This window comes from Taudactylus pleione, unplaced genomic scaffold, assembly GCF_031769625.1.
Source record: "Taudactylus pleione unplaced genomic scaffold, aTauple2 ptg000329l, whole genome shotgun sequence".
In the NCBI taxonomy this organism is placed as follows: domain Eukaryota; kingdom Metazoa; phylum Chordata; class Amphibia; order Anura; family Myobatrachidae; genus Taudactylus; species Taudactylus pleione.
In genome coordinates this window covers 12339184-12353312 of record NW_028284730.1, presented here as the reverse complement: position 1 = coordinate 12353312, position 14129 = coordinate 12339184, and the positions used below count along the sequence as shown (strand labels likewise).

The 14129-nt window shown below is 46.2% G+C and overlaps 1 protein-coding gene across 3 annotated transcripts in view; it reads right to left on the bottom strand.

Moving 5' to 3' along the window:
- The window catches only part of PIWIL2 (piwi like RNA-mediated gene silencing 2), a 348242-nt gene that overhangs the window by 100902 nt on the left and 233211 nt on the right, over positions 1–14129 (bottom strand). For all 3 annotated transcript variants that reach the window (XM_088443404.1, XM_088443405.1, XM_088443403.1), the window contains exon 15: positions 2843–2956. In XM_088443404.1, the coding sequence (XP_088299530.1) occupies positions 2843–2956 (114 nt within the window). The remainder of the gene's footprint in view (positions 1–2842; positions 2957–14129) is intronic.

The following is a 14129-nucleotide window of genomic DNA, read 5'->3' as shown; positions in this document are numbered from 1 at the left end:
GTTTGATAGAATTAATTGGTCTTTTATGAGGTCTGTGCTGGTACACATGGGATTGGGTCCCGTGACACTGCATAGAATTCTGGCCCTTTATTCCTGTCCTTCGGCGAGGGTGAGGGTCAATGGTGAGCTGTCTGGATCTTTCTCCATACACAATGGCACGCGACAAGGCTGCCCTCTGTCGCCATTGATTTTCATCCTTTGCATGGAGGCTCTGGCCGGATCTATACGCGCCAATCCACTTATTTCTGGGATTATGGTAGGTGAACAGGAACACAAACTGGCTCTTTTTGCGGATGACCTATTGGCTACTGTTTCCCACCCGGTGACGTCTCTGCCTCACTTGATGCATGAGTTTGACCGTTTTGGAAAGTTGTCCAACTTTAAAATTAACTTCACAAAATCTTGGGCCTTAAATCTGTCTGCGCATGCTTCTGTAGTTTCGGGTTTGCAGTCGGCTTTCCCATTCCCTTGGCACCCTTCTCATATTACCTATTTAGGGGTTAAAATTCCTAAAAACATGTCGCATCTCTTTAATATTAATTTTTCTCCCATCCTCTCCTCCATTCGAATGGACTATTCCCATTGGCATTTGAAACAACTTTCTTGGCTGGGTAGAATAAGTGTGGTGAAGATGAATACGCTTCCTAAATTGCTTTACCTCTTTCAGTCTTTGCCCATTCAGATTCCAGATTCCTGGTTCCGTTCGCTAAATGTCTTAATTCAGCAATTTATTTGGTCTAGGAAACAACCTAGGATTAAACGTACTCTTCTAACTCGACCAAAACAACTGGGTGGTCTCCAACTCCCAGATATCAAAGCATACTATCACACTATCCACCTTAATAGAATTCTTGAGTGGACTAGATATAGAGAGGTGAAGCAATGGGTTGCCCTTGAAGGTCGCTTCATGAAATTTCCCCCTGAAATAACACCTTGGCTTCCTTCCATTCCTAAACTAGATTTCCATCATCCAACAATTTCTCCTTCCCTTTCGGTGTGGAATTCTTTAAGAAATCTCCCTTATATTTCTTCACGCTTTGGACCTCTTACTTCTTTTTTGGCTAACCCGGATTTTCTCCCTGGTATTGATTTTAATCAATTCCCTAACTGGGTGCGGGAAGGCCTTTTTCGGACTGGCCAGCTGGTGACTAAGTCAGGTATCAAAGCATTTCTTGATATCCAGGAAAGGTGGTCAATACCTCATTCAGATTTTTGGAAATACCTGCAAGTTCGCCATTACCTGTCCTCTGCGGGTAGAATGAATGTTTCTAGTCGAGATCTCACTGCTTTCGAAAAACTTTGCATTTCACCAACCGATCCATCCCACACAATTTCTGCTATCTACCAGATACTCCTTAACAACCCTTCCTGTATCATACCTCCTTGGGCTAAAAAATGGGAATTAGATTTAGGCATTACCCTCACAGAGCAAGAATGGCAAACAATATTTCTCAAGGCACACTGCAGCTCAACTTGCTCAATTATCAAGGAAACGCAATACAAAATTTTGATGAGATGGTATAGACACCCTACACTATTACATGCCATGTTCCCAACAAAATCCAACTGTTGCTGGAGATGTCTTAGGGCTCCAGGGTCATTACTACATATATGGTGGGACTGTCCACAGCTATCTAAATATTGGTTGGAGGTCATTTCCGTTTCACAACAAATTTTAGGCGCGCCTGTCCCCACTGATCCAGCATTTTGGTTAATAAATTATTCTGAGTCCTCACTGGGATACTACAAAAAGTCCTTGCTGCGCCATTTGAGTAATGCCGCAAGAGCTGTCATTCCAATTCTTTGGAACTCTTGTAACCCGCCCACACGTAGGGACTGGTTCCAAAGACTCGATTACTACATGTCAATGGAAGACTCTTCAACCCTCTCCATCAATAGCCCTTTTATTCTCACTAATACTTGGCTTCCATGGTTGGAATACAAAAACTCTATGGAATATAGAAATTATATGTTTCCAGCCGTAATTACCCCGTAATATAGACTGCAGCTTCTTTATATTGGCTAACCACTTACTTTTAAAACATGAAGACCCTTCCCTGTTCCCCCATTTTTTGTTACTTAGTATATAGTTTTTCTTTTTACTTTACCTTCTTTATATTGTGTGATGTGTTTATTGAAATGTAAAAAAGTGGTTTCTAATTTGCGTACATTTGGACACGTACACGTTGATAATGTTTTGCTTCTGTATGATGTACGTTCTTTGTTTGAAACCTCTAATAAAAACAGAATGCAAAAAAAAAAAATAAAAAAAAAAAAATATTGCAATGGCTTAGGCAGTTCTTAAAATATAGTGGAGTCCTTATTTTCCCTCAGATGGAAATAGCATAAACTTAGTATGTTCCTTATTCCCAATAATACATACTGTATATTGTATTTATGTCACAAACTCAAACTAGCAAATAGAGGTTTGGACACTGCATCAGAGTGATTCCAGATAGAGAAGATTTGTAATTATAAGGGGGGAATTCAATTAGCATCTTGGCAACAAAGTGCTGTTCCAGAAGGGCCCATGCAGCCAGAAACATTGCTACTATTTCCTCGCACCCCATATAGGAGGATAAGATACTGATGCTGAGCCAACTGTGATTGGCAAATATATGCCTAGCGGAACCCAGCGTGATGTTCGGCTGCACATCTGCGCTACTTAAATTGGCTCCATGGATGGCAATCAACAGCAAAAATAATATTTAATAGATAAACTTAATTTATTTTAGGTGTTATTTAGATTCATAGTTACTTTAAATGTAAATAAATGTCAAATATCACATCTATATAACATCTTATTGCACATTATAACCAGGTCAAAGTCTCAATCACTCACAGCAGAGATACATGGTTCACGGGTCACTTCCCTTGTCCAGTTGAGCTCATCACCTAGTGGGTATGCGTTATTCCGCAAGTTTATTTTCTCCTTTGGTAGAATTCTGCCAGATGTCTGCAGTAATTGAAACAGATATATTATAAATCAGACATACAACTTAATTTCCAAGACAAGAGTGGAAAATCAACTTTGTTTTACCACATCAAAAGGACACAAGTATAGTATACTATCAACAGTATAGTATACTATTATCAGTATAGTCTTTAGTGATTTAGAGGTGAAGAGAACGACCTAACACCACACTAATGGGCCTATTTATCAAGTCCTTCATTCACGGTAGCCAAACTTCATTCACGGTAGCCTTTACAGTTTTTGTGCCATTTATCATACAAAAACTAAACAAGCTAATGCCACCTTCAAACGGCATTACCATGTTCCTATTTATTGAAAGAGGATCCAGACTGTGAAGATTTCCCTATGTCTCCACTGGCGCTCTCAGAATTGCAGTAACACTGCCTGTAGGGAACACAGCAGTGTAGACATTCACCGCTATTATTACTAACATTGAGCACTGGCAAGGAGAAAAATCTACATTTTGCAAATCTGTCTGGAAGTGTAGAGAACCAAAGGATCCCTGGTCCTCTTATAATGTAAACAAAAAAAGCGTCTGCTTTACCAAATAAAGGATGTTGAGCTACACACTTCGAAGCAACATATTGAACTCTCTCCCTAAAGCGATTACAAATATTGTTCTCAAACTTGTCCCACAGGCTTGTTTTCTTCCCACAATGCATCTTGATGATATCTCTTCACTAGATAAAAGTTGCAAACGTACTTGCACGTGTACATGACACAACAGAAAATGGTACCCTTTGCATCAGATGACCTTGCGTGCCCATTGTAGGTGCCATCAATGGTGAACAAGGGTTAGCACAGACACTGTGACTTACCTGTAGCTACGCAGATAGAGTTCAATGCACTGTGGCCCTGATTCAGAGCCGGACGCTCTGACAGAGCGCTCGCTCTGAATCAGGGCCGTCCTTCTTCATTTTGAGAGCGGCCTCCTGGCCGTTCCTATAGCTGTGGGTGACCACCAACAGCTATAGCGAGCGGCCAGGAAGATGGTCGCCATGGTCAAGACCATCGCGACCATCGGGCTTGCGACGAGACCCTTGTGGTAGGCTCTCGTCTGCTGCAAGCCCTGGAGTGCTTTCGGTTCTATCAGAGCTGAAAGCACTCCCACTGACATCACCAGACGGTAGGCGTTCCCATGGGAATGCCTCCGTCTGGGCAGCCACGCCCTCAGCACGCCCACCAAAGGGGGCGTGCTGTCACTCACCATCGACAGCACGCCCCCATTGTAGTGAGATCCGGAGCAACGGCTTGTCCGTCGCTATCCGGGTCTCGCGCATGGCGAACGATGAACAATGTCGCATAACATCATTCAGGGAGAGGATTTTTCTCTCTGCAGCGTACTGTAGCTGCTGCTAATATCTTTTGTCGTTTACCGCATATAAACTGCACGATATTGCTAATATCGTACAGCTATATGCGATAATTGACCAACATGTTGGAGAGATGATAGATGCGATTTATCGGCCGCGGGAGTGCGCATCTGTCATCGTTCAGGGTCTATCTGTTAGCAGATATATTGTTCAATCATTCATTTATCTGTTAATGGACAGGCCCCTTAAGTCCCATGTCGGGATGTGGCTGTCGGGATATCGGCGGGACGTATAGCGCCCGCCGATATACTAACTACATCCCGTTATGGATAGTATTCTGATCAACCTTAACCTAACTTGTAAGCATACAATTCTGTTAGCCGCCTGCCCCGAATTTGTATCTGTATCTCACTATTCAAATATAAAATAATGAGAGTTATGGTAAGAACTTACCTTTGTTAACTCTCTGTCTTCGAAAACCATAGGGTCCACAGGGAGACCTTGGGGTGTAAGTGATGGGAACGAATCCGGGAACCACACAGTTAAAGCTTTCAGCTTCCAGGGTGCATTGGGTCCACTCTCCCTATACCCCGCCCTCAAGGCACCTCAGTTGGTAAAAAGCCAAAGACAGGAGGAGGATAACAGAGAAGGAAGAATGGAACACTCAAGAATCACACTCACAGAGAAGGAGACGGGTAACTGGTGACCAGTACGATAGCCCATATGAAGCCAGGTGCGTCAGGCGGATGCTCTGTGAACCCTATGGACTTTGAAGAAACAGAATTAACAAAGGTAGGTTCTTACCATAACTCTCATTTTCTTCTTCAGGGTCCATAGGCTACACATGGAGACCTTGGGGATGTCCCAAAGTAGTCATTTTAAGGGTGGGGATGCAACTGCACTGAGAGGAGAATCCAGCGCCCAAAGGAAGCATCCTGAGAAGTGAAGATATCAAAGGCATAGAACCTCAGGAACTTCAGGACAGAATACCACGTGGACGCATTACACAGCTGAACAGCCGAGGCGCCACAGACCGTGTAGAATGAGCTGTAACAGTAGCCATACAGGAAGGCCTGCCTGCCCGTAAGCCTGTGAGATAGTCTGCGAAGCCATCTAGCCAATGTTTGTTGGCTGGCTATCCCTTCTTGTGAAATAAGGAGTCTGATTTCCGAAGGGAACTGGTACGGTCCACATACATCCTGAGGGCACGAACCACATCTAATGAGGCCTCACCTGCCGAGAGGTCTGGTGATTGAAAGGCTGGGACTCCAATTTCCTCATTAATGTGGAAACTAGTTACAACTTTTGGAAGGAAACCACGGCGAGTCCGAAGTACAGCCCTGTCCTGATAGAATATCAGAAATGGGGAGCGACAGCTATAGTCAGAAGAAAAAGAGTCTTCACTGTTAAATACTTGAGCTCCACAGAATCCAGGGGTTCAAATGGAGGGCCCTGAAGGCTGCGAAGAACTACTGGTAAATCCCAAGGAGCCACTGGATGGACAAAGGGAGATTGAATCTGGAGGACAACCAGGAGGAAGAATATCTGTTAGTGGAGCAAGTCTATGCTGGAACCAAATGGATAGAGCAGAGACATGCACTTACAGTGAGGCTAGATGGAGTCCTAGGTTCAATCCAGCTTGAAGGAAGGCCAGGACTCAGGAAATCCTAAACACCTGGGGGTCGTAGCCTCAGAGGGGGATGTCTTAACATCCACGCCGTCAAAGACAGATTACCCAATTCCAAGTAAAGCTAAGGACCTTGAGACAACAGGTCCGGTCGTTGAGGTAGCAGGAACGGAGTGTCGATGAAGAGACTCCGAAGATCAGAGTACCAATGACGTCTGGGCCAAGCTGGAGCCACCAGCAGGACAGCATCTCCGTCTTGTTTGATCTTCCAAAGAACTCGAGGAAGAAGGGAGACTGGAGAGAAGAAGTACGCAAACTTTAAGGTCAACTACACTGACAATGCGTCTACAAAGGCTGCCTCGGCATCTCTTGTTCTGGACCCGTACACAGGCAGTTTGTGATTGTGTCGGTAGTCCTTGAGGTCCACCTCTGGGAGGCCCCATCTGTTCACTAGAATTTGAAACACCTATTGGTGAAGCGACCATACCCCGGTATGCACGTCGTGATGGCTGAGGAAGTCTGTTTCCCAATTGAGAACTCTCGGAATGAATACTGCCGAGATGGCCGGGATGTGACCCTCGGCCCATGTCAAAATGCGGTACACTTCTGTCATTGCTGCCCGATTTCGAGTACCCCCTTGATGATAAATGTAAGCCACTATTGTGGCATTGTCGGACTGAACCTGTACAGGTTTTCCGTGAAGTACAGTATGTGCTGGGCCAGGTTGAGGGCCCTGTAGACAGCTCGAAGATCCAATATGTTGATTGGCGGGGATGAGTCGACCGATGTCTAACAGTCCTAAAAGGAATGCGGACCAGTCACTGCGCCCCAGCCCCGGAGACAGGCGTCCATTATTAGGATCATCCAGTCCAGGATCCAAAAGGGGTGACCCTTGGTTAGATGAGATGTCTTTAGCCACCAAGAAAGAGACAGACGCACCTCTGGAGAGAGCACTATCGACTGAGCTTTGATCCGATGGGGTAACCCGCTCCACCTGGAGTGGACCAGCCTTTGCAAAGGCCTGGAATGGAAATGAGCATACTCCACCAGAACCTGCATTGCTGAATGAATCGGCACTCGGCGACTGTGGAGACATCTGCGAAATCTTTTTAGGCATTGGTTTCTACTTATGCAATACTATACAAAGTATCCTTTTATTATCATCTAATAGCCTTGACCTTAGGATTATATTTTTAATTGCCAAACTATTTGTTGCAAAACATATTTCGCCACAGTGTTACCATTCTGCAGATCAGTAGCCTTATCAACTCCTGTTTCTGCAGCTAGTTTGCCATATTATATGTGTGTGTTTTAAAATATATGTCTTAATTTAGACCTGTTTATGATATTAATATGTATCATTGTTTATGGTGAAATAAATTACCCATTTTTAACCATATATATATCATTGCTTATGTCCCAACATAAATATCAGAGCGCAGTGTTATATTATTTCTGTTTCTGCTAGTGAGGTTGGCAATCACCTCTTTCACTGCTGCATTGTTATTTGAGTTCTCTAATCTATTAACGCTAGTTTATTTGCATGCAGCCTTTGCAAAGGCCTGAAATGGAACTAAGCATATTCCACCATGTCAAAGGTGGACACCATGGATCCCAGAACCTGCATTGCTGAGTGATCGACACTCGGCGACTGTGGTGACATCTGCACACTCATAGTTGAAGTGTGGAGATCTTGTCTGAAGTAAGAAAAATTCTCTGATTCTGAGAATCCAGCAGGGCTCCCAGGGCTCATTCTCTGTGAGGGATTCAGGTAGGACTTTTTCCAGTTGATTATGCAGATGGCGGTGAAGCACTTCTGGGGAGCCTGCTAGGAGCAGGAGGTTGTCCATATATGGTAACAGTTGGAGACCCTGACCACGTAGGTGGGCCGCCATGATAGCCATAATTTTGGTAAACACCCGTGGAGCTGTGGATAGTCCAAAGGGCAGAGCCTGAAATTGGAAGTATTGCGGTTGTATAGCAAACCGGAGATATCGCTGATGTGAGGGCGATATAGGTACATGTCCTGAATATCCAGAGATACCTTGATGTCCCCAGGTTCCATAGCTATGATGCTGGAGCGTAGGATTTCCATCCTGAACCTGGGTACCCTGCGGAATTTTTTTCAGGGATTTGAGGTTGAGGATAGGCCGATGAGACCCATTAGGCTTCTAAACCAGAAAGAGAGAGTAGAATAATAACCAGTCTCTCGCTGAGATAGTGAGACTGGCACAATTAGGCCTGCTTGCAGCAAGGACTGTATGGCTTTCTGGATTTGTAAGGCCTTGTTCATGTCTGAAGGACGACGTGTGTAGAAAGACTGGTGGGGAGGCCGTCTGAGGAATGAGAGGGCGTACCCATGAGAGACCACCTCTTTCCCAAGCATCCGTGGTGGATTGACACCAGCACTGGGCGAACCGAAGAAGTTGGCCTCCTACTCTGGGATGTGCTAGTGGGAGGCCAGTTCCGTCAGGCTGAGGATTTATCCTCGGATTTTGAAGCAGGGCATCTGGTGTTCCTGGTCTGCTTGGTCCTGGGTTTGGCAGCCCTAGTGGAAGCCGACTGCCTAGGAAAGAACTGACCTTGAGGCTTTCCCGGAGGACGAAAGGACTTGAGTGATGTAGTCCGAGGCCTAGTAGAAGTAGTTGCTGAAGGCAGAAATGCTGTTTTTGATGCTGCCAATGTGGTTACCATCGTGTCAAGGTCTGGGCCAAACAATATCTCCCCATTGTAGGGTAACCTTTCTAGGCCTTTCTTGGAATTCGCATCTGCCTTTCATGAGCATAGCCACAGTGTATGGTGGGAAGACACAGCCGCGGCCGAAAACTCTGGAGGTTAGGAGACTGGCATCCAATGTCGCTTCTCTAATAAAGGAAGCTGCATCTCGAACATGAGCAACAAAAGACATCTGATCTCTAGAAGCATCCAGGGAAAAGAGTCTTCAAGTGCATCAGTCCAGCTCTCTATAGCTTTTGCAATAGCCATGATTAGATGGGCAACAGCCCCTGAAAGAGAGTTATCAATTTCAGGCAAGCTTCCACCTTCCTATCCGTTTCAAGGAAGTAACTGTAGGAATAGGCAACGTAGCGCTAATAATTAAACGCGCAACATGTGAATCCACCGCAGAGGGTGTTTCCCATTGTGCACAATGAGCCACAGGAAAAGGGTAACATGAGGTCAGACGTTTTTGTGGTTGAAACCTCTTACCAGGCTGCAGCCATGTGTTCACCTAGTTGATCCGGCAGAGGGAATTTTGCTGAAGCCACTTTCTGTCGTTTAAACAGAGGGTGCTTGGATTTAGGGGCTGGCTCGTCATCTTCTATTAATAAGATAGATCTGACAGCTCGTACCAAGGCAGGAATATTAAATCTCGACCGACTCTCATCCTCCTAAAGAGGGGAGTCGGGATTAGAGAGATCAGCATCTACGGCCTCCTCAGATGATAATTAAAAATCTGAGAGTTGCGGGGACTGTGACGATAACGCAGGACGCTGAGAGGGCTTACTGTGTTAAGGGCTTCTCACCTTGCAGCATGGTTTGAAAGGCATTAAATGTAGCCATTAGACTCTGCACAGAGTTTGAGAGTACGTCTACCCATTGTGGGGGAACAGGAGGTACCTGTATCGCCTAAACCTGTTGTGGCAACCCCAAAGGTGGAATTACGGCCTGCTGTGATATCTCCATAGGGGGAATGAGAGCTGGAACCGCCAGGCGGTCCACAATAGTGGCCAGCACCTGAGAAAATGAAACCCAGGGGGACTCTCGCACAGGCGCTGGTTGTCTGATGGGTCTGGTGAAGTATAACACTTAGTACATAACCCATCTTGTATCAAATCCTCCTAACTTAAGCCTGAGGCACATAGTTTGCATGATAGCAGTATGGGTGCAGATGCCTGTTTGTTACTCTTGCCTTTGCTAGACATATCTGCATAGTAATATGGTACAAAATATGGCACTGGGTATAATGCAACCACTGTGTATGCAGGATACCAGTAGGAATGCAATATACTGGTCCTGTCTTATGCTTGGGAGCTGCAGGAGCACACAGCCCAAATATGGTATAGGAATGTGTTCATTACCCTTGTCAGACAAGTTTGCAGGTTAAATGACACACAATATGGCACTGGGTACAAAGCAACCACGAGTATGTATAAAACTAACAGGGAGCAATATACTGGTCCTCTCTTATGCTTAGGTCAGCTGCAGGAGCCTGTTGCCTAAATATGGCACAGTGCAGCACACAACAGTATGTGACAGACCCTACAAATATTGTAAGCAGGAAAGACGCTGCAAAGCGGCACTATACTCGACTACACAGACTCAAGTGTCTGGTAGGCAATAGTGCTACATTCGCTGACCCCTTTTTTTAATGGGGAGAGGTATGCAGGGGGACCGGACTACGAATTGCTTGGGAGAACTGCGACTGCACCATGAGAAAATGGCCGCCGGAGACCTCAGAGGGGGAGTGTCCGGAGGAGAGCAGTTCATGGAAGCCAGACCGCAGTGGAAAGGCCCGTTGAGCTGAGGAGCCACTTAAACAGGGAAGCTGTCTTGCCTGGCGAGTTATTAACTCTTGGGACACTGGTTTCCCGCACCAAATTGTCCCTAGTGGTCCAGTGGAGCGCAATGGCCGGATCCTGCGTCCAAACCCAGTCACCTGTTGTCTGTCTCATGAGACTAAAGGCATAGACGCCGACCCGCCATACCTTTCCCGATGTCCGAGTGCAGTCTGGATCCTCTCCGGGGGCCCTGGCTAGCGCTGACCCCCGGAACGCCTTCCGAGATCCCCAGATCAGTACTGGCATCGCAGCACCGGAGGGGTGACGGGGCGGCAGCGTAGACGTCCCACGGACAGTCTGCTGCTGTTCGCTCTCCGATACGCGAAAGTAAAAATAAAGAAATCATAAAATAAAAACCTTAAGGGCTGCCTAAGCAGCCCCCTGCGTAATGGTGACCGACTCCGGCCGGGTACCAACGAAACTGAGGTGCCTCTGGCTCGGGGGTGGGGTATAGGGAGAGTGGACCCAATGCATCCTGGGAGCTGAAAGCTTTAACTGCGTGGTTCCTGGATTGGTTCCCATCATCTACACCCCAAGGTCTCCCTGTGGAGCCTATGGACCCTGAAAAATAAACTTCTATTAACATAAGTCATTAATAATACTGCACCAACAAACATCTCCTACTGGTCTCAGATATCTCCCAACTTGACCAAGCTGCTGTGACAAAGATCAGTACCTCACATCCACACTCATTACCTGCTCCCATCCCAAGTTACAGGACTTTCTGATGAGTTTTCTCATTCATACAACAAAGTTTTCCAGCCTGCAATCCTTTATACCTTCCCTGAAAACTGATCTCTTTAGGCACGCCTCATCGACCCATCTTTTCAACTTTCCTAAACTATGCTACCAGGTCACCGCCATTCTACACAGTCCACTTATATGTTTTCTCAAAAAAAATTCAGCCTGACCACTGATCGAAACAAAGCCGCAACTAAACGCTTTTTCACATTGCTATCTGGCTGAAACAATATGCAAGAGAGAGCAATTAACCCTATGTAACGAACTCCCTATTATCATAAAGCAGGCCCCTCTTAGTACCGGCCTTTTTTATGATAATGCCCAAACATCGGACAATCATTACTCGCTAATTTACAAGACGGCAGTCATAGAAGTTATGACCATGATGGAGACAGGTACATCTGTTGAGCGGACATAGGGAAATAACTAAGATAGAAGGACCTGCCCTACAAAGTTAGACGGAAAAAGCACTGGAGACATATGAAGTTATGGGTTATTGATATGCAGGGACTACAGGAACTCCCCTTCCCTCAAGGCCTGGATTAGCAAATAAAGGAACTCCCACAAAAGGAATTGTTGAAGATTTTGAGACCCACATGGGGCAGAAGAAAACAGAATTTTGGTACTTACCGATAAATCCCTTTCTCCGATTCCATAGGGGACACTGGAGGTTTCAAGACAGTGGGGTATAAACGGTGCTAAGTGTAGCTGGCACTTTACATTTTTTTTTAGAAGTGTGAGTAGCTCCTCCCCCTCTATACCCCCCTCCAAGCCTTAGTCTAAGAAAACTGTGCCTGAGGGGAGCTGAGAAAAAACAAACGGAGGAGGCGAAGCAAGTACACAGAACATTTTAATAGGTTGGCAAACAGTAACAACCAGAGACATCTCCAACAGTCATAACATAAAATGACCCCATCCCTGGCAGGAAGGAACAGTGCAGGGTGGGCGTTTTCCCCTTCTTCCATAGGGCACACTGGAGGCTTCAAGACAGTGGGGACATCCCAGAGCTCCCATCACGGGCGGGAGAGCGCTGAGAACCCTGCAAATGAGACCAGCCAAACTGCGCTGCAGAGGCCGCAAACGTGTCAAGTCTATAAAAACTAACAAGAGTATGCCGGCCCGACCAAGTGGCCGCTCGGCAAAGAGACTCCATGGAAACCCCGTGAGAAGCCGCCCATGAGGAACCCACGAATCGAGTGAAATGCGCTGTAATAGAAGACGGAGGCTCCCTAGATGAGGCCATATACGCCTGTCTGATGGTCAGACAAATCCAGCAGGCCAGCGATTGTCTGGAAGCTGGCCAACCAGGACGAGCAGCATCATACAAAACAAATAGAGTGTCCGTCTTACGTATGGCTGCAGTCCTCTCCACCTAAATACGAAGAGCCCTAACCACATCCAAGTATTCAGACGAAGGTGAATCCTATGGAAGTTGCGGTACCACCATAGGTTGGTTGATGTGGAAAGCTGAAACCACCTTAGAGAGAAAACAGATTCTAGTTTGGAGCTCCGCTCTATCCTCATGAAATACTAAGTATGAAGGTCGACAGGATAGAGCTCCCAGTTCCGACACCCGCCTGGCTGACACCAGTGCGAGAAGTGTTACCTTCCACGAAAGGTATGTCAACTCCACAGACACAAAAGGTTCGAACAGGAAAGACTGTAAGAAGGAAAGGACCAGATCCAAGTCCCATGGAGCTGTAGGAGGAACAAATGGTGGCTGTAACCTACTCACACCCTGCAGAAACGTCTGCACGTCCGGTATCAAGGCCAATTTCTTCTGGAAGAAAACAGAGAGGGCTGAAATCTGGACTTTGCGAGAACACAACCGCAGACCTGCTGAGAAACCTGCTTGCAGGAAAAGCAGAAAACTGGCTTGGTTGAATTCTGTAGGCGGAGAACCTCGCCGTTCACACCAAGAAACAATAGCCTTCCAAATATGGTGGTAATGTTTTGATGGAACCTCTTTTCGGGGTCAGAGCATAGTAGGGATTACCCTGTATGGAATCCCTTTACGCTTTAAGATGGCCCTTTCAACATCCACGACGTCAAACGAAGCCACTTTAAGTCTGGATAAACGAAAGGACCCTGAAGTAATAGATCTTCTCTCAGTGGTTGGGGCCACTAATCATCGATTAGCAGAAATTGAATGTTGGAATACCAAACTCTGCGAGGCCTGTTAATAATACCTTGGTCTTCTCCCTCTTGATACGCTGTAGGATTTGCGGTAGAAGAGGGAACAGAGGGAAGAGATAGACAAATTGGAACTGCCACGGTACTGACAGTGCGTCCACTGCCACCGCCTGCAGGTCTCTCATTCAAGAGCAGTAGAGAGGCAGTTGATGATTTTGTCTGGATGCCACGAGGTCGACCTGAGGAAGACCCCACCTTCGGACCAGTTGGTGAAAAAGTTAAGGATATAGAGCCCATTCCCCTGGATGCACGTCCTGTCGGCTGAGGTAGTCTGCCTCCCAATTTTTGACTCCCAGAATGAAGATTGCCGAAATTGCCCTTGTGAACTTTTTTCCACCCAGATTAGAATCCGGCTTACTTCCTTCATAGCCGCTCGACTTCTGGTGCTGCCTTATCTATTTATGTGTGCCACTGTTGTGGCATTCTCCGACTGGACCCTGAGTGCTCAGTCCCGCAACAGGTGATCTGCTGTTTGAATAGCGTAGAAGACTGCTTCCTGTGATGTCCAGGGACCCTGGAAGTGATGTTCCTGAATCACAGCCCCCCAGACTCGCATCTGTGATGAGAAGAGTCCAATCCCACACTCCAAATCTGTTTCCCTCCAGAAGGTGTACCGAGTTTAACCACCAAAGAAGGGATATCCAAGTTTTGGGACTTAACTTGACCCGTTGGTGAAGGAAAAGATGGGATCCTGTCCATTGTGAGAGGAGATCTAGCTGAAA